This window comes from Dermacentor silvarum, chromosome 8, assembly GCF_013339745.2.
Source record: "Dermacentor silvarum isolate Dsil-2018 chromosome 8, BIME_Dsil_1.4, whole genome shotgun sequence".
NCBI lineage: Eukaryota > Metazoa > Arthropoda > Arachnida > Ixodida > Ixodidae > Dermacentor > Dermacentor silvarum.
This window is the reverse complement of record NC_051161.1, coordinates 159547503-159566341: the sequence shown is the minus strand read 5'-3', so window position 1 is coordinate 159566341 and position 18839 is coordinate 159547503. Positions and strand designations below refer to the sequence as shown.

Sequence of the window (18839 nt, the reverse complement as noted above, 5' to 3'; positions counted from 1 at the left end):
GAAGGCGCGTGTGAAACGGTGGTGTTGATGAGGAGCGCTTCCCGTGGGCAGCGCGTGCGAAGGGACACACCTGTAGCGCTGCACTGCCGATCCGGGCAGCATTGCATGTGTAGCGTGCGTTGGAAAATGTGGCCCGACTATTACTAACTGAATAAACAAGCGTGGTGTGAGTGCGCACAAACAAACATGAATAGATCACACTGAATGACTGCAGACAACGACTGTCAAAACGCTGGCAGCGAGCCCATACGCCGCAGCGGGCGAAGGTACGTGCGGTCTATCGCTTCAACGGAAACTGAGCGGCGAATGCACGGCGCATAAAGGTCAGAGCCGTGTTGAGGTAAGAGACGGTGCGGACGAGCGACGAGCGCGGTTGTTGGAAGAGTAGAAGTGCGCCCCCCCCCCCCGCCCCCGCGCTCCCTCCGGCGCTGGCTTCCCGCTTCCTTGCTTGCGCGTGGGTGATTGAGTGCGTTCGCTCTCCGTGATAGCGCGCGTCCCCGCACGCTTCCGCTCGGGCATACGGCGCGCGGCGAAGATTTTATCTATAGGGAACCTCACGGCGACTGCGACGGCGACGGCGACGGCAGAAATCCGGTAGAAGTGTCCATATAATTGCTATCGCAATAAAAGCAAGTGACCGCAGGTGGGATGCGAACCCATATGTCTTCGCATTACGCATGTATCTCAATCGGCGTCTCAACTCCATATAACCAGGAAAGATGTGTACCCGCTTCCTCGCTTCCTGGGTTGATTTGCGATTCAATATTGGCAAATTCCCATGAATCCCGATGATAAAGGAAAGACAACTTTCATTGCACCAGACAGCTTGTTTGAATTAAATGTTATGCCGTTTGGCTTGTGCAATGCCACCGAAACATTTCAAAAGCATATTGTGAGCGCATTTTGTGCATATCGTCGTCGCCATCTGTACATACGACTCATCATCTTGTGTGAGCGCTATTTGTGCATATCGTCGTCGCATTTGTACATACGACTCATCATCTTTTGTCACGTGCGGTGCTTCGTCTCTGACTCGGGCGGCTGCTCGGAAATAAAGGCATCGCATCGGCCGACGTCTCACAAGTGGTGGAGAGTGTTTAGATTCCCACGTCCTCTTACTTTACCGATTCCCCTGGAGCTCCGATCCGGTCGTCGTTTGCTCTCGCCTACCACGGTGATGCCAGAAACCAACCCGTCCACCAGTGCTGCTACCACCTCTGCTCATCCCGCTGGCCCTACCTGGACGGCGAACACCAAACACCGAGATCCTCCCGTGTTTGGCGGCCTCCACGGCGACGACGTCGAAGATTGGCTCGATCACTTCAAAAGAGCCAGCGACGTCAATCATTGGGACGACGTGCACAAATTGCGTATGTCGCTTTTTACTTAACCGAAGTTGCAAAGACATGGTTCTTTAACCACGAAAGTGACTTTTCGGACTGGCCATCATTCACCCAGCAATTTCGCCAGATATTCGGCATGTCCTCTGGACGCTCCGAAGTCGCGAAACAGAAGCTGGCAACGTGCATACAAGAACAGGACGAGTCCTATACATCCTACATTGAGGACGTCCTCGCTCTCTGCCGCCGCGCACAGAGTGACATGGCGGAAATTGACCGCGTTCGCCACATACTGAAGGGCATCAACATGGTCGCCTTTAATGCTCTCGTCATGCAGAACCCAAACTGCGTTGGGGATATTATCACGGCCTGCCAGCGTCTAGATACGCTCCAGTCTATTCGCCTGCCACGCGCCTCTTGCGACCCTCATGTCAACGGTGATGCTTATCTGCGAGCCCTGATACGCACTCTCATCAGGGAGGAACTTCACGGCCATCTTTCTGGACCTGCGACGCTTGCAACCGTTCGCCCCGCTCCTCCTGGACTGCGTGACATCATCAAGGACGAACTGGCGTCCATGACAAACGTCCAAATGGACAAGTCTACTGCACCATTTCGTCCGGCAAGTTATGCCGATATTGCCTCCCGGCCTCCCTCGACCGTTCAGTCTCCACCTGCCGAAGCTTACCGCGACCCCCTTGCTTCGCTGGCAGCAAATACTCCTGCACAGCCGTACTACTCTCCGTGGCGGTCGTCGCGCCCTGTTTGTTTCTACTGCGGTATTCGCGGCCACATTTCTCGCTTCTGCCGTCGGTGTCAGCAAGATGAAAGGCGGGGCTATGCTACCTTTAAGCGAGACAAAGCATCTAGGTTTGACTCCTACGTTCCCCGGCGTCACCCAGGTGAAAGGCGAGGCTACGACACCTTTGAGCGAGACAGGATACCAGGGCTAGATTCGTACGTTCCCGGACTGTACACAACCTCTTCTGGTCGCTCTCCTTCACCTTCCCAGGACATGGCTCGAGCATCCCGCTCGCCCCGGCGTCGCTCTCCTTCACCTTACCGCCGTTCCTCATCGCCCTTGCGTGCTGCTTCCCATGTTGTGGACACCCGTTCGGAAAACTAGAGGCTGCAGTGTTCGGAGGAGAAACTGCATCGTATTCCTCCAATTCCTCCTGCTCGCCCCGCCAATTTGCTCTCAGTTTGTGTGGAAGGTGTTTCCGTCGACGACCTTGTAGATACTGGAGCCGCTCTTTCTGTTATACATCGTGAACTGTGCTTCCGTCTGCGAAAAGTGCAAAGGCCGTATGTTGGTCCGGTCCTATGTGGTGCCAATGACGTTCCCATCTTTCCTACCGGACAGTGCACAGCTCCCGTCCTGGTAGACGGTATTCGTCATCATGTGCAACTTGCGGCCCTTTCGACGTGCGCTCATCAGATGATATTAGGATGGGACTTCCTATCCGCTGCTTCTGCACTAATTTCGTGCGGCGACCCAAGCATCCACATCAGCGACACCGAGACGTATCCCGTTTCCGATTCCCCGTGTCCCAACCTCATTGCAGCAGCGGATTTTATTATGCAACCAGACGAAGAACGTGTTCTTACCCTTGAGTCAACAGACATGGTCGACGGAGACGCATTGGTTCTACCTCCTCAGCGCTGCATTTCTCGAGGACTCGCCATCGCTTCTTGCTTGGTCCGGTTCTCGAGTGGCTATGCCAACCTCACCGCCTTTAATACGACTCCTGAGCCACTACTACTGCCGAAAGGGTCTACTGTCGCCAAGCTCGCCGATGCTGCGCCGGTATGTGTCGTCAGTGTTTCGTCTGCCACATCTTCCGCGCACTGTACGCCTGCAGAAGGCCACACTAGTGCTATTAAGGCCACCTTGAGTGCAGATCTCACTCCGGCCCAGAGGGATGCACTCCTCACCATTTTAATGAAGCATGAAGCTTGCTTTGACGTTTCTTCGCGAGGCCTGCGTCAGACCACTGTAACTACTCATCGAATTGAAACAGACGGCTCTCGCATCATTCGCCGTCGCCCGTACCGTGTGTCACCTTCGGAGCGAAAAGTTTAGAAGAACAAGTGAACGAAATGCTGACACGCAACATTGTAAGACCTTCAGCAAGCCCTTGGTCTTCTCCTGTTGTGCTTGTTAAAAAAAGGATGGTTATGTGCGCTTTTGCATCGATTATACAGCGCTAAACAAAATTACCCGCAAGGATGTTTATCCAATGCCTCGTATTGACGATGCTTTGGATACCTTACAAGGTGCCGAGTATTTCTCGAACCTCGTCTTGCGCTCCGGATATTGGCAGATTCCAATGCATGAGCAAGATAAAGAAAAGACTGCATTTGCTACACCTGATGGCCTTTTCGAGTTTAACGTGATGCCTTTTGGACTGTGCAATGCGCCAGCCACGTTTGAAGGTATGATAGATACAGTACTCTGTGGCTTAAAATGAAAGACATGCCTTTGTTACTTGGACGACATTGTCATCTTTTCGTCGAGTTTCTCCCAGCAACTAGACCAAGTTCTGACGTGTCTAGCAAAGGCTGGTCTCCAACTCAGTACTAAAGAGTGCCGCTTTGCAAGCCGAAGCATTAAAGTATTGGGCCACGTCGTCAGTAAACATGGCATCCAGCCTGATCCCGATAAAATCGCGGCAGAGCTGCAATTTCCGCCACCAACCACACTTAAAGAACTCCGCAGATTTCTAGGACTCGCCTCCTACTTACGCCGCTTTGTCCGTGACTTCGCCACCATCGCGGCTCCTCTACACAAACTTCTGACTTCGAGCGCGTCCTTTGTGTGGTCGGACGACTGTAAAGCCGCCTTCCAGACCCTCAAACGACTTCTCACGTCAGGGCCCGTGCTCCGTCATTTCGATGCAACCGCCCCGGCTATTCTACACACTGATGCCAGTGGGCATGAAATTGGCGCTGTCCTGCTGCAGCGGGATCAGAAGTCTGAAGAGCAAGTCGTGGCTTATGCAAGTCGTACTATTTCTCCTGCTTAGTTAATAGGAAGGGATCGAGACACCGACCAAAAATGGTTGAAATATATTTAAAAATACATTAACGTTTCGGCTCCCCCACGGGAGCCTTGTTCACAATGAAATATGCGGCAGAGCTTGCGCCCTTTTTATGTGCGGCTCAAGACATGACCAAGGCATTTGGCATACATGGACGGCAGATTTCCTTCGTTGCGATTAAGAGTGTGCGCCATGGTTTGGATGATTAAGGATTCAAGATACAGACGCGTAGAATGATTTCTTTCCCTGGCGACCACACGAGCTTTGTCCCAATTAATCGTGTGTGACGTAGTTGCGCAGTGTTCGGCTAGGGCATTCGACGCAACGTGTCGTTTTTGGACGTCATTTCTGTGCTGTTGAAGTCTTTTTTTGAAGTTTCCGGTTTGTCCGACGTAGACATAGGGACAGTCCGCACACGGAATGACGTAAACCACACCTGGGAACTTGTCCTTTTTCAAAGGGTCTTTTACGCGCACGAGCTCGTGCCTGAGTTTCCGGGAGGGAACGTGCGCAGCCTGCACGTCATATGAGCGCAGAACTCGTGCAAGGGTCTCGCTTACGCCTGGGACGTAAGGTATCGCAGCCCGTTTTTGAGGGGGTCCTGGGTGGCTGGGTATTGCACGAGCTAGCTGGCGCCCTACTGAGTCAATGAAGTGCTCAGGATAACCACAAGCCGTCAATTCACGCCGCACAAGTGCATTGTCCGCCATGCAGTCTTCCGCTGCAGTGCACACATTTTTCGCCCGACGAAGAAGAGAGCCGACAACAGACCTCTTTTGCGAAGCAGGATGCACCGATTTGTAGTTGAGGTAGCGACCAGTGTGAGTCTGCTTCCTAAACACTTTGAACAATAAATTTTGTCCTTCACGTTGCACAAGGGTGTCCAAGAATGGCAGCTGGCCTTCAGATTCCACTTCTACGGTGAACTTAATTGCTGTGTTCATGCTGTTCAGGTGAGCCGTGAAAAGGTCAAGGTGCTGTCGGTGCAAAACACTGAAACAGTCGTCGACGTACCTGAAGAAGACCTTCGGTGTCGGTGTAAACGAGGACAGCGCCCTAGCTTCGATAGCCTCCATTGTTAAGTTGGCGACTGTGACCGAAATCGATGCCCCCATTGCCGCTCCGTGGACTTGCCGGTAAAATGTTTTTTGGAACGTGAAGTATGTGTTTGAAAGGCAAAACTTTAGTAACCTAGCTAGATCATGAACCTCGATGGGGGATCTGTCAGGCAACGTCGGGTCCTTGTCAAGGGCGGCAACACAAACATCCACGGCCATGTCTATCGGTACGCTCGTAAACAGCGATACCACGTCAAAAGAAACTAAAACTTCGTCGAGGTCGACTCTTGTCCCTTTAGCCTTTTCAATGAAGTCGTACGTGTTGCGTATATGGGTAGCACTTTTGCCAACTAGTGGCGATATCACTCTATGAAGAAAATTTGACAGCTTGTGGAGCGGCGAACGTGTGAAGTCCACTATGGGGCGCAGGGGAACATCGGGCTTGTGTACCTTCGGCAGGCCATATATAGCTGGAGCTGATCCGTTGTGGCAGAGTAATCTGTAGTACAGCTGCTTGTGTTGCGGCGGAACCATGCGGAATATGTCGGCCAGCAGTTTTTGTAGGTCCCTCTGAAGTCTGGGTGTCGGGTCTCTTGCAACGTCGGCGTACGTGTGAACATCACTCAATAGCAAGCGCATTTTTTCGATGTAGTTGCTCCTGTCTAGAAGGACGGTGGCGTTCCCCTTGTCGGCGGGCAGTACGACAATATCCTGGTTTTCCTGCAGCCTCTTGACGGCCTCGCGTTCCTGTTTAGACAAAGTGTCCATCGCGGGTTGGGCGTGCAACTTTGACAAGACGTTTACAACACGTGTGCGAGCCTCGTCACGGCGGGATTGGTCGACCAAATTCACGGCACAAATTCACGGCACGCTCAGCAGCCCATGGCGCACACTCTTAATCGCAACGAAGGAAATCTGCCGTCCATGTATGCCAAATGCCTTGGTCATGTCTTGAGCCGCACATAAAAAGGGCGCAAGCTCTGCCGCATATTTCATTGTGAACAAGGCTCCCGTGGGGGAGCCGAAACGTTAATGTATTTTTAAATATATTTCAACCATTTTTGGTCGGTGTCTCGATCCCTTCCTATTAACTATGCATCATCCCGACCAGACGGGCTTCCGTCATACTCTCGACTTCATCTATTTCTCCTGCTGAGCGCAACTACACAATTACAGAAAAGGAATGCCTCGCCATTGTGTTCAATACAAAAATTTCGACCCTATCTCTACGGCCGCCATTTCACAATTGTGACCGACCATCATGCTCTCTCTTGGTTGTCATCCCTGAAAAACTTGTGTGGACACCTCGGCCGTTGGGTACTGCGCTTGCAGGAATATGACTTCCCTGTCACGTATAGGTCCGGCAAACAACATCAAGATGCCCACGCTTTGTCACGCTGCCCGCTGTCTCCAAACGCCCATGCTTCGCCTTCGGTCTGCACGTCACCATCTAGCCACACGTCTCAGCACACGCCCAGTAGCCCGGAACAGTTGGTTGCCTCAGTTGAATTTCTTCCGTCTACCGACCTCGTCTCACTCCAGCGTACTGACCCATACTGCCGAACGCTGATCGACCGACTTACTGGCTTGGCACGAACCCCCAACAGTCGCTTAAGACGACAACTTTCGCGTTTTAAGCTTCAAGGTGGAGAGTTATTTCGATCAATCTACCATCCTTCCGGTAACCGATGGGTACCAGTCATACCTCGCTCACTTCGACTCCAAGTATAAGAAGCATTTCACGACGACGCGACGGCTGGCCACTAGGGCTTTCTTAAGACCTACGACCGCATCAAAACGCGTTGTTTCTGGCCGGGCCTTTCCATCTCTGTCGCCAAATACGTTAGCTCCTGCGCGTAATGCCAACACAGAAAACGCTCGACATCCCTCCCAGTCGGTCCTCTGCAGCCTCTACCATGCCCGTCCACCCCCTTCGAAATTGGGGCATAGACTTGTACGGACCCCTCCCACTCACGCCCGCTGGTCACCGCTGGATCGTTACCATGCAGAGTGGATCATCTCACGCGGTACGCTGAGACAACTGCTCTTCGCTCTGGTACTGCGCGGATTTTTCGTGCACGCTATCGTTTTGCGCCACGGCGCACCTCGTGTCCTCCTGAGTGACCGTGGCAAGACATTCCTTTCGCATGTGCTTCGTGAAGTCTTCCAGGCCTCTGACACCACCCATAAGACCACATCAGCGTACCATCCGCAAACAAATGGTCTTACAGAGCGTTTTCATCGAACTTTGTCCGACATGATGTCACTGTATGTTCGACCCGATCACACCAACTGGGACACCATTCTACCTTTCGTGACGTTTGCGTACAATACTGCCACCCAACGTACAACCAACTACAGTCCCTTCTTCCTTGTGTACGGTCGTGCGCTGTCTTTCGTCTTGGACACTACGCTCCTTTCAGCACCTGCTGCTCCATCCGCGTCTCCTCCTGAAGAATTTGCTGCTCGCATCGCCCGCTGCCGTTAAATTGCCCGCGCCAACACCGCTACCATTCAGGACAAAGGGAAAATTCCCTATGATGCGACGCGTCGCGTTGCTTTGTTCCGCCCAGGCAACGAAGTTCTTTTGTGGACACCTGTTCGCGCACCGGGCCTCTGTGAAAAGTTTCTCCACAGATATCTCGGCCCCTACACCGTTTTGCAAAGAACTTCGGCCGTTAACTACCGTGTCACTCCTGTCAGCTCAGCTACTGACCGCCGCCGCCGCACTACGAAAATCGTTCACGTATCTCGCCTGAAACCCTACATTCGCCGTACCTACCCTTTATAGCTTCCGGTCTTGCTGACCGCTTTCCTGAAGGGGGGAAGTTAGTTTGCGCGCATTTTGTGCATATCGTCGTCGTCATCTGTAAATACGACTCATCATCATCTTTTGTCTCGTGCGGTGTTTCGTCTCTGACTCAGGCGGCTGCTCGGAAATAAAGGCATCGCATCGGCCAACGTCTCACAATATGCACAGAGTTCTGGTGGGCCCTAAAATGGAAATGTCTTTGTTACCTGGACCTGATCTTTGGCCGAACATCTGATGAACATAACCACCGCCTTGACGCTCTCCTAACATGCCTAAAGATGTCTGAGATCCCAGCATTGAACTCGCAACATTGGACATGTCGTTTTGGAGAACGCAGGACAATGGTTGTGGGATACTTTGTGAAGAAGCATGGATTTAGGCCAGATCCGCAGAAAGTCGCTGCTATCAACAACAGCAAGCAGCCGCAGTCTCTCTGGGAGCTGCGAAGTTTCGCGGGCCTCTGATCGTACTTTCCCAATCCATATCCAGTGACGGCCTTGCTGGAAAAGGGCATACCTTTCCTCTGAACACTCTATTGTGAATCAGCATTTTCAGAGCTGAAGTTTGTACTAACATCTGGGTCGGTACGTGTACACTTTGATCCCTCTGCTCCCACAGAAATCCATACCGATACTAGTAGGTCTCGTGCAGTGCTCATTCAACGCTGTGACAATACTGAAGATGCAGTCGCATATGCAAGCAATTGGTTGAGCAAGGCAGAGCTCAAGTATACAGTAACAAAACCAGAGTGTCTCGCAGTCGTTTCCACAGTTCACAAGTTTCATCCGTACGTCTACGGCCGTTGCTTCGCAGTCGTTGCCGACCACCACTCTCTTTGCTGATTGGTTGGCCTACGAAATCCCTCTGCTCGCCTAGCGCGATGGGCCTCGCGTTTACAAGAGATTGACCTTGTGGTATGCTACAAGAGCGGTAACCGCCACGCTGACGCAGACTGCCTATCGAACCTTCCTCTGCCACACAATTGACAACTTAGATCAGTATCTTACCGCTATTAACTCTGTCTCCTGACCTTGCTACTTTCCGGACAGCACCGCACGACAACCGCAGCTGAGAACATTTATTTGTTTCCGCTACTGAAACTTCAAGTCAAAGCTATTTTGTTATTCATGACGATCTGTTTTACAATAAATATTCTTCCGGCCAAGGAGCCCTTGTGCTTCTCGTCGTTCCACAGACCACGTCTTTCGTGTCACGCACGATGACGCAACCTGTGGCCACATCGGCTTTGCCAGCACGTTCCACCATATGAAGGAAAGGTTCTACTGGCCCGTAGATGCAACATGACATTACGCATGGAGTACCATGGCACATGATTGCAAAGCGAAGTATGAACTATAACACGTGCAAGGACGTTGCAGCAGTTATTGCGGCAGTTTCTGCGTAGCGCGTCAGATCACTGCGCATCGGTTGGCGCAAGCGACTATACTGACACGTATACATGTTTATCTTTCACCAGTGGCCGCTTTCCACCGGCTAACAAATGTTAAACGTTATCGCTCGGCGCAAGACACGCCTGCATCGGAAGCTTCTCGAACGTTATCGATGCTTCCATGCGTCGTCTGTGGTCACTGACGCTCATGTAATCTGATTGTATGAGCGACGTGAATTGTCTAGAACTTTCTGGAAGACACGCGGGCACCAGGTATTAATCTGGAACATTCGCAATCGCCAGGACTACACCTGTCGCCGCAGCGCCGACCATACACTGGCAAAGCCCGGGGCCGGTCCGTGAGCCCCTATCCGGGAAACTAAAAGCAGCAACCGATGGAGGTGCGGTTCCTGCACGATGCAATTCCGAAGATCTTCCGCTTGCGACGAAGAAGATTCGCAAATCATCATGACGAGGTGTCAGCACACTGCCTGGCAAGAGCCTTGACGACAACACTTCGCCGCCGAAAGAAGACCTTCCGATGCGACGTAGCAGCTGCGGGGCAAGCCGACGAAGCCGTGATCCGAAGCCACGACTTAACCGTTACGCCAGACGACGATCTACCGACTTAGACGTGCTAATAGATCGTCATAACGTCACAGCTCTCGTCCACACTGGAGCCGACTATTCCGTCTTCAGTGGCCCGTTCGCCGCCAAGTTGAAGAAGGTGAAAACGGCCTGGCAGGGACCCGATATCCGGACAGCGGGAGGCCACCTAATAACGCCGGCTGGAATCTCCACGGCGCGAGTCACGGTTAACAACCGCACTTACCGGGTGAGCTTCGTAGTCCTACACCATTGCTAAAGGGATGTCATCCTAGGCATGGACTTTCTAAACCAACACGCTGCAGTCATCGGCTTAAGGCCCAAGTCCATAACGCTTTCAACGCACAACGCGATACCACCGGATACAAACATCAGTAACCATGCCTTCTATGTGGTAGACGAACAAGTCACCGTTCCGCCTCGCTCCAGCATGATGGTTTCCGTCAGAACCGAAGTGCCTGCAGACATGGAGGGCGTCATCAAGGGCGATCATCACTTACTGCTCGACCGTGAAATTTGCGACGCTACAGGCATAGCTGGGCTTCGTGAAGGGAAAGCTAGAGCGATGCTGAGAAACATTAGCCGCGAATACAAGCACATTAACAAGGGCACCATGGTCGCCTACATTGATCAAATAGTACAAGCCAGCAGTGCTTTCGCCTTCACGTATTCTAGTACACCTGGAACGACGACTGTAGTACCTGAAACAACTTTCGACGTCAATCAGAACCTTCCCAATCATAAGAAAGAACAGCTAAAAGCTCTGCTCCTGCAATACAAGGACTGCTTCTCGTCGTTCTCAAAAGTTCGACAAACCCCTGTCGCCAAGCACGGCATCATAACAGATGAATATGTCCGCCCACTCCATCAGAGCCCGTACCGAGTTTCGGCGCGCGAACGCGACGAAATAAGGCAACAAGTCGACTAAATGCTACGCGACGACATCATCCAGCCGTCCAAGAGCCCGTGGGCGTCGCCCGTGGTGTTAGTGAAAAGAAGGATGGAACCCTACGATTCAGCGTCGATTATCGTCACCTCAACAAAATCACGAAGGACGTATACCCTCTCCCACGGATTGACGACGCTTTGGATCGACTCTACAACGCAAAGTATTTTTCGTCGATGGACCTGAAAACCGGCTACTGGCAAATCGAAGTCGACGAGAGGGACCGGGAGAACACTGTCTTTATAACCCCAGACGGGCTGTTCGAGTTCAAGGTCATGCCGTTTGGTCTTTGCTCGGCACCTGCGACCTTCCAACGCGTCATGTATACAGTACAGGCAGGCTTGAAGAGGCAGACTTGCCTCGTCTTTTTGGACGACGTCGTTGTGTTTGCCTCAAGATTCCAAGAACACCTGCGGCGCCTTGAAACAGTTCTTCAAGCAATCAAGACCTCCGGACTCACGTTGAAGCCAGAAAAGTGCCGCTTGGCATACGAGGAGCTCTTGTTTTTGGGCCACGTCATCAACAAGTCTGGAGTGTGCCCTGACCCACAGAAAACGGCGGCCATCACTTACTTTCCTCCGCCCGCGGACAAGAAGGCAGTGCGTAGATTTCTTGGACTGCGCGCCTATTACAGGCGCTTCGTCAAGGACTTTTCACGGATCGCCGCACCACTGACGTACCTCACGAAGGCCGACGTCGAGTTTAAGTGGGAGACGCCGCAAGTCGAAACATTTCAAGAACTGAAGCGACGCCTGCAATCGCCGCCAATACTTACGTATTTCGACGAAAACGCCAATACCGAAGTCCACACCGATGCAAGCAGCGTTGGACTCGGCGCCGTGCTTGTGCAGAGGACTGAAGGACTAGAAAGGGCTGTCAGTTACTCTAGCCGGTCGCCATCGAAGGCGGCAGGATATTATTCCACAACGAAAATGGAGTACCCGGCCATCATCTCGGCTACATCAAAGTTTCGCCCCTACCTCTATGGCAAGCCCTTCAAAGTTGTGAGTGATCACTACGCCTTGTGTTGGCTAGCTAACTTGAAGGATCCTTGCGGTCGCCTCCCACGATGGAGTCTGATACTTCACGCATTCGACATCACCGTCCTTTACAAGTCCGGGCGAAAGCACTCGACGCCGACTGCTTGTCTCGCGCCCCCGTCGAACCCCCGCCACAGGACGACCAGGATGACGACACTTTATTGGGACCCATCAGTGCCGACGAATTCGCCGAATAATAACGAGCCGACCGAGAACTAAGCAGCCTTGTAGACTACCTGGTAGGCAAGACCATCGTTGTTGGCGGTCTTGGCGAGGACTGGCGTCGTTTTTCTTGCAAAACGACATTCTCCTAAATAATAATTTCTCGCCAGACCGAGCCAACTACCTCCTCGTGGTACCCACAGCATTGCGCCCAGAGGTTTTGCAAGATCTCCATGATGACCCAACGGCTGGACACCTCGGTTTCTCCCGCACGCTCGCGAGGATACAAGAAAAATACTACTGGCCTCGCCTCTCGGCCGACGTCGCCCTATTACGTAAGGACATGCCGAGACTGTCAGCGATGCAAAACACCGCCGACAAGGCCAGCCGGACTTCTACAGCCGATCGTGCCACCTTGCCGACCGTTCCAGCAGATTGCGATGGACTTACTGGGACCTTTTCCGACACGTCGACGTCCGGGAATAAATGGATCGTCGAAGCTACGGACTACCTCACCCGCTACGCCGAAACAAAAGCATTGCCCAAAGGCAGTGCCGCCGAGGTCTCCCGTTTCTTCGTTGAGAACACCCTCCTGCGTCACGGCGCCCCAGAAGTCCTCATCACAGACAGAGGTACGGCCTTTACGGCAGATTTTACTCTAGCCATCCTGCGATACAGCCAGACAAGTCATCGCCGGACCACCGCCTACCACCCGTAGACGAATGGCCTCACCGAGTGCCTAAATAAGACCATCGCCGACATGCTGGCAATGTACGTCGATGTCGAAGACAAGACGTGGGATGCCATCCTTCCGTACGTGACCTTCACATACAACACGGCCGTGCAAGAAACGACGCACATGGCGCCGTTAAACCTGGTCTACGGAAGGAACCCGGCAACGAAACTTGACGCCATGCTACCGGACGTCACCGACGAAGAAAATCTCCACGTTGCCACCTATTTGCAGCGTGCCGAAGAAGGCCGACAGCTCGTCCACCTGCGCATGAAGAACCAGCAGAGGACCGACAGCCGACACTACAATCTTCGACGATGCTACGCCGAGTACCAGCCCGGCGACCATGTTTGGGTATGGATTCCGAATCGCCGACGAGGACTTGGCGAGAAACTTGTTACGTCGCTATTTCGGACCGACGTATTGGCGCACTGGACTATGAGGTCGTGCCAGACGGCATTTCGCAATCACAGCGGCGCCGGGCACGAGCTGAAGTCATCCACGTGGTGCGTCTAAGCCTTTCTACGCCCGCTGACGAACTTAGGTCCTTTGTTGCTTTGTTATTGTTTTTTTTCTGTACGCGCGGTTTTGTTTTCGCTTTCGTGTTTGTGGCATCGGGACGATGCTTTAAAAGGGGAGGGTACCGACACGTATACATGTTTATCTTTCACCAGTGGCCGCTTTCCACCTGCTAACAAATGTTAAACGTTATCGCTCGGCGCAGGACGCGCCTGCATCGGAAGCTTCGCGAACTTTATCGATGCTTCTATGCGTCGTCTGTGGTCACCGACGCTCATGTAATGTCATTATATGAGCGACGCGAATTGTCTAGAACTTTCTGGAAGACACGTGGGCCCAAGGTATTAATCTGGAACCTTCGATGACTCACGTAAAAAAGTCGACACGTTTCGTCGCTGATCAGATTTCCGACGATCGCCGACTGTGTTCGCCGCTATCGTTGTGTTTTAAGTGTAGCTTGCTTTTGTGGGCACATGTTCACCTAATAAACAATCAGTTTCGTCATACACAGTTTTACGACTGTTTTCTTCACTGTCACTACTACGTGATAATACATCGGTTGGCGTTGTCTGATTGTGGAAATTGACCTTGAAGCTCAACGCCAACATTCTGAAAATGAGAATGAGGAAGCGGCACAGGACGAAGAAGTCCTGGCGCATAGTCATAGGACGCTTATGACGTTGGCATTGCTTGCAACCTTAAACGTTTATTTCCGTATCGTGTTGCATCTTCGGGCCAGTAGAACCTTTGCTGTAGGCGGTGCAACTTGCTAGCGAAGCCGATGTTGCCACAGGTTCCCTCGTCATGCGGTGACACGAAATACGTGGGATCGTAAGGTCTCTGGAACGACGAGAAGCAGAATGGCTCCTTGGCTGGCAGAATAATTCCTGTATGCGGTGAAACATGCTGGCGAAGACGATATGGCCATAAGTTGCGTCGTTATGTGTGACACGAAAGACGCAACAAACCTTACGATCCCACGTCATTCGTGTAACGCACGACGACGCCACCTGTGGCCACATCTGCTTCTCCAGCACGTTCCACCGTATACAGAAAAGGTTCTACTGGCCCGAAGATGCAACACCCTACGAAAATATACTGTAATGAAAGGAAAGACGCACCGAGGCTCGCGCGCTCGGACTGCGGACGCGGACAGGGAAGAGAAGATGACGAGGAAGATTCCGTAGCAGGGACATGCTTCCTGACTCGTCGGAGCCACATCGTTGCATGTCGTCGCAGTCATTGGCCGAATTCGCGGCTGTTAACAGCGCACAGAAGGAGGCCAGTAGGTCATTATCATCAAAGACCTGCCTGCATGCCAAAGACGCGCAAGACACTGAGAGACGCACAAAAGGCCAGTCGCGCAATGCTCGTAGTTGTTCGTCAAGCGTGGCCTATTCGAGCGCAACGATGAGCCTCGATCATTTTGGGTCAAAGTTGCGAAGAAGCACGCGACGGCTGAGCAGAGCGGCTGCTCATTGTGCACGATCTCCTGCCCTACGTGCCCAATTGCGACGGGATAGTAGTCTACGTGACCTGCGACCAGATCGCAACACTCAGTTCCGACCCCCAGAGATGCTGGTTGCGCACAGGGCGGCTTTCCCTGCTTTTCCATCATCAGCGTGCCCTCACAACCACCTGAGCTATCTTCCGCAGAGTGGCCGATTGTAATGAAGAAAAAGATGGATTTAGGCTCGGGTGCTCGGACTGCGGACGCGGACGGGGAAGAGAAGACGATGAAGAAGAGGGCCCAGGAACGGGCCCAGGAACGGGTGCTGTCTTTGTCTCCTTTATTCCGTTACAATTCGTCGAAGTTTGCGAGCATTGCCAATGTCATGAGCGCCCTATGACTATACCACGAGGACTTCTTCATCCTGTGCCGCTTCCTCATTCTCCTTTTCAGAATGTTGGCGTCTACCTTTTAGGGCAATTTCCACAATCAGACAACGCCAGCCGACATAGAGTCGTATGTACCAGCCGATGGATAGTCATCTGACGGGCTACGCAGAAACTGCCATAATACCTGCTGCAACGTCCTTGCACGTTTCATATAGTTCATGCTTCGCTTTGTAATTATGTGCCATATGGTACTCCATGCGTCATCTTCAGCGGGGACGTCAATTCGTCGCTGACGTCGTCGAGGAAATCTTGCGCATGTCTGCCTGCCAATTTTGCGATACCACTCCATATCACCCACAGAACAATGGCCTCGTCGAACGCGCGAACAAGACTCTCCCAAACATGCTATCCATCTATGTTGTTGTAGCACTTACGCGTTCAGCACCAACGGGTTTCATGTTTATTTTTCTACGCTCGGTCGCCTCGCAGCTATTTCTACATTATTCTTGCTTTTACATTGGACGTGGATACCTCGCTTGCCGAGTCACTATGCCATGCAGAAGACTCCCGTCGTATCACCCGCCTACGCACTCTGACATTCGATTAGTGTTAAAGACGCACTGCGAAACCGCCATCAACACGTTGCTTACATTGAAGGTCCCCTTGGGTGGTTGTGGACGCCGCTCTGCATGCTCGGTTTGTGCCAGAAGTTCTAGGCCCGCAACTCCGGTCCGTTCATAATTCTTGGCCGCCTAAGCGACGTTACGTATATCATCTCTCGTCTCACAAGTACCGGTCAGCCGCTCGAGCGCGATGCAGTTTACTCACGTCGCGGGCCTCAAGCCTTACCACTAGCTAACCACTGATTGAGCCGACCAGTGGGCATCGTATGGGGGGAAATGAAACGTGCTAACGCAAGGTAGACGAGGACGAAGTTAGACTGTACTGCTAGCGTCTCCGTAGGTTGCCTTACCTTGAGCTATCATCTCCGACGCTGCAAATAAACGCGACCCATGCTCACAGCATATATAAGCGACAACTAGCTTTAGCCAAGGTGTATCAATATACCGAAGCACTTTAAGAGGGCGCGTGTAATTGAATGTGGTTGGCTATTGCATGGAGCAAGTCGCACTACTTTTTGTATTCTGCTCAACTACACAATTAACCAAGATCAACTACCCGCTTCAAAAGTAAAAGCATTAGGGCAGAACTTGCAATAAGAAATAGCCGACCGGAGGATGAGCATGCTGCCGTCAGAATTAGTTGAGATTTTTATGCTAATATTAGCCCGTATTCAATTTTATCAAATACGTTTTTGTCATCGTCGTAGTTGTTGTTTACCGCAAGTTGTCACGTTAACATGGTGTGCTTGAGCGCAGCAAAAGAATTCTGAGTGAAGCACTGACTGAATCGTGAGTGTACAGCGCGAAGGTGAAGCTGGCCCGTAGATAAGACGAATAGTCTACGTCCACGTTCAACCTTCGCGGTGTGCATTCGTTATAATAAATATCACCAACCAGCCCCATTAGCCACCCCACTAAGTTAAGAATTCTCCCTCCTTTGGTGGCCTACCTCAGTCATGATACTATACGGAAAAATACCAAGGAAGATGATCTATCTGCTTCTTTCTGGAAATTGTAAACGCTTAAGTACAGACGTTGTTTTTTAAATCTCACTTACTTAATGTCGCTTACTATCACTTACTTATTGTCACTTACTTAAGTAAAAGAGAAAGAAACAGCGCCATTAGGTGGTCCTGTATGAATATTCGCTATTCCTGATTTCTCGTTTTCATTTCTCTAAGAATTTCTCCGCAGAAGCATTTCTCTCCTACGGCTGTTACGTATACCACTGAGGTACTGTGCGAAATGACTAAGCAAGTCGGCGTGACCATCAAAATATTATAATATTGTCGCTTAGAATAAACCAAGATAAGGAATACGTGTGAGCTCCTATGTCCCATGTGAGGTCATAGGTCCTGTTTACTTAAGTCTTATGTAGATGCATATGCATGTATAAATGATATATAGGGGGTGACAGCTAAAGTTAGCCAAGCTGTCCAGCAAAAAAAAAAATAACGAACGCAGTGCAATATACAATTATAATATGTACTGTATTGGGTTGTCATAGGTCCGACAACCAAGCACAGTATGTCTAAATGGTATTTTGCAGAGTGGTTGTTTTTTTTTCGTCTTTTTTATTTAACAACTTCGCTAACGTTAGCTGGGACACACGGTACATAAAAAATTATATTTCAGGCACAGATACAAGATGTAGTAACGAACACACTTAGATAACAAATACAGTCACGTTATAAAACTCCATTGTCGACAAGAGATTATCCTACATTGAAAGCTCTGAAATTCATTCCGTCCTTGTTTCTCACTGCTAGCTTTGCATTGGACCTCACGCAAGACGAGAACGTGTGGGCACCTCTAGTAGCAGCGACGACTGCTACTATGTACCGGTTGGGTCTGGACCAAGCAGTGGTACAGCGGTGTATGGCAACCCGATCTCTTCGCAGCGCACAAAGGTATGCTGTCATCGATAAACACATGCTACGGGTTTGTTGAAACAAGGTTGATTGTTGGGCTAGTTAGAATGACTGCATACTTTCAATTAGCGCGGAAGACGACGGCAACACGGAGAGGAGAATGGACGAGCGCGGTCTAACAACTTGAGTTTATTAGGAGCAAGACGTAACAAGGAAAACACCACATGTGCACCAGTGCCATTACATGTTATCCTGAAATATACAGCAAGCAACTCCACCTCACATTTAACCAATAAGATAAGAGGTTTGCAAACGCAATTATAGCGTTGCCTTTGCATATGAAAAGCTTCTACCAGTTCATGCATTGTTTTGTCGCTGGGCTTGATGACAAATTCGCATTGATTGAAGTAAGGCTTGGAACCACGCGCGTTGCAATGTGCTCAGATATGGATGGTTGTAGACGCTAATTTATGCAGTAGCCTTTAGGCATGTTAACTGTTCCGCAAGAGAGTGGCATCTGACAGAAGAGCGCCAACAACACAACAAACAAAAGGCTTTCGTAATTTTGCAGAGCACATAGCAGTAGTCTTCGCATTTGCTTTCTTTTAAATCGCTGCATAAGCATTTTCAGATTTTGGTTATAAAAAAATGACGTCCAGATCAAAGATTTTTGGCCATTTACTTCAAATGAGGACGAAACGCTGATGTATACAGCGCGACAGCAACTTTCCTAGCTTCTCACTAGGTGACAATTACGACCCCGAGTATTTTTTTTTTCATGTTAGAAGCGTGTGCCTTTGTTATAAAGGCAGTCCTAGTGACGTCGCCTGAAGGTTACCTATTTGCAATGTTTATAGAA

The 18839-nt window shown here is 51.1% G+C and overlaps 1 protein-coding gene across 1 annotated transcript in view; it reads left to right on the top strand.

Annotated features, from left to right (window-relative positions):
* The window catches only part of LOC119462538 (sodium-coupled monocarboxylate transporter 2-like), a 69514-nt gene that overhangs the window by 29929 nt on the left and 20746 nt on the right, over positions 1-18839 (top strand). Inside the window, exon 5 of the mRNA XM_049673029.1 lies at positions 17879-18019. Coding sequence (XP_049528986.1) covers positions 17879-18019 — 141 coding nt within the window. The remainder of the gene's footprint in view (positions 1-17878; positions 18020-18839) is intronic.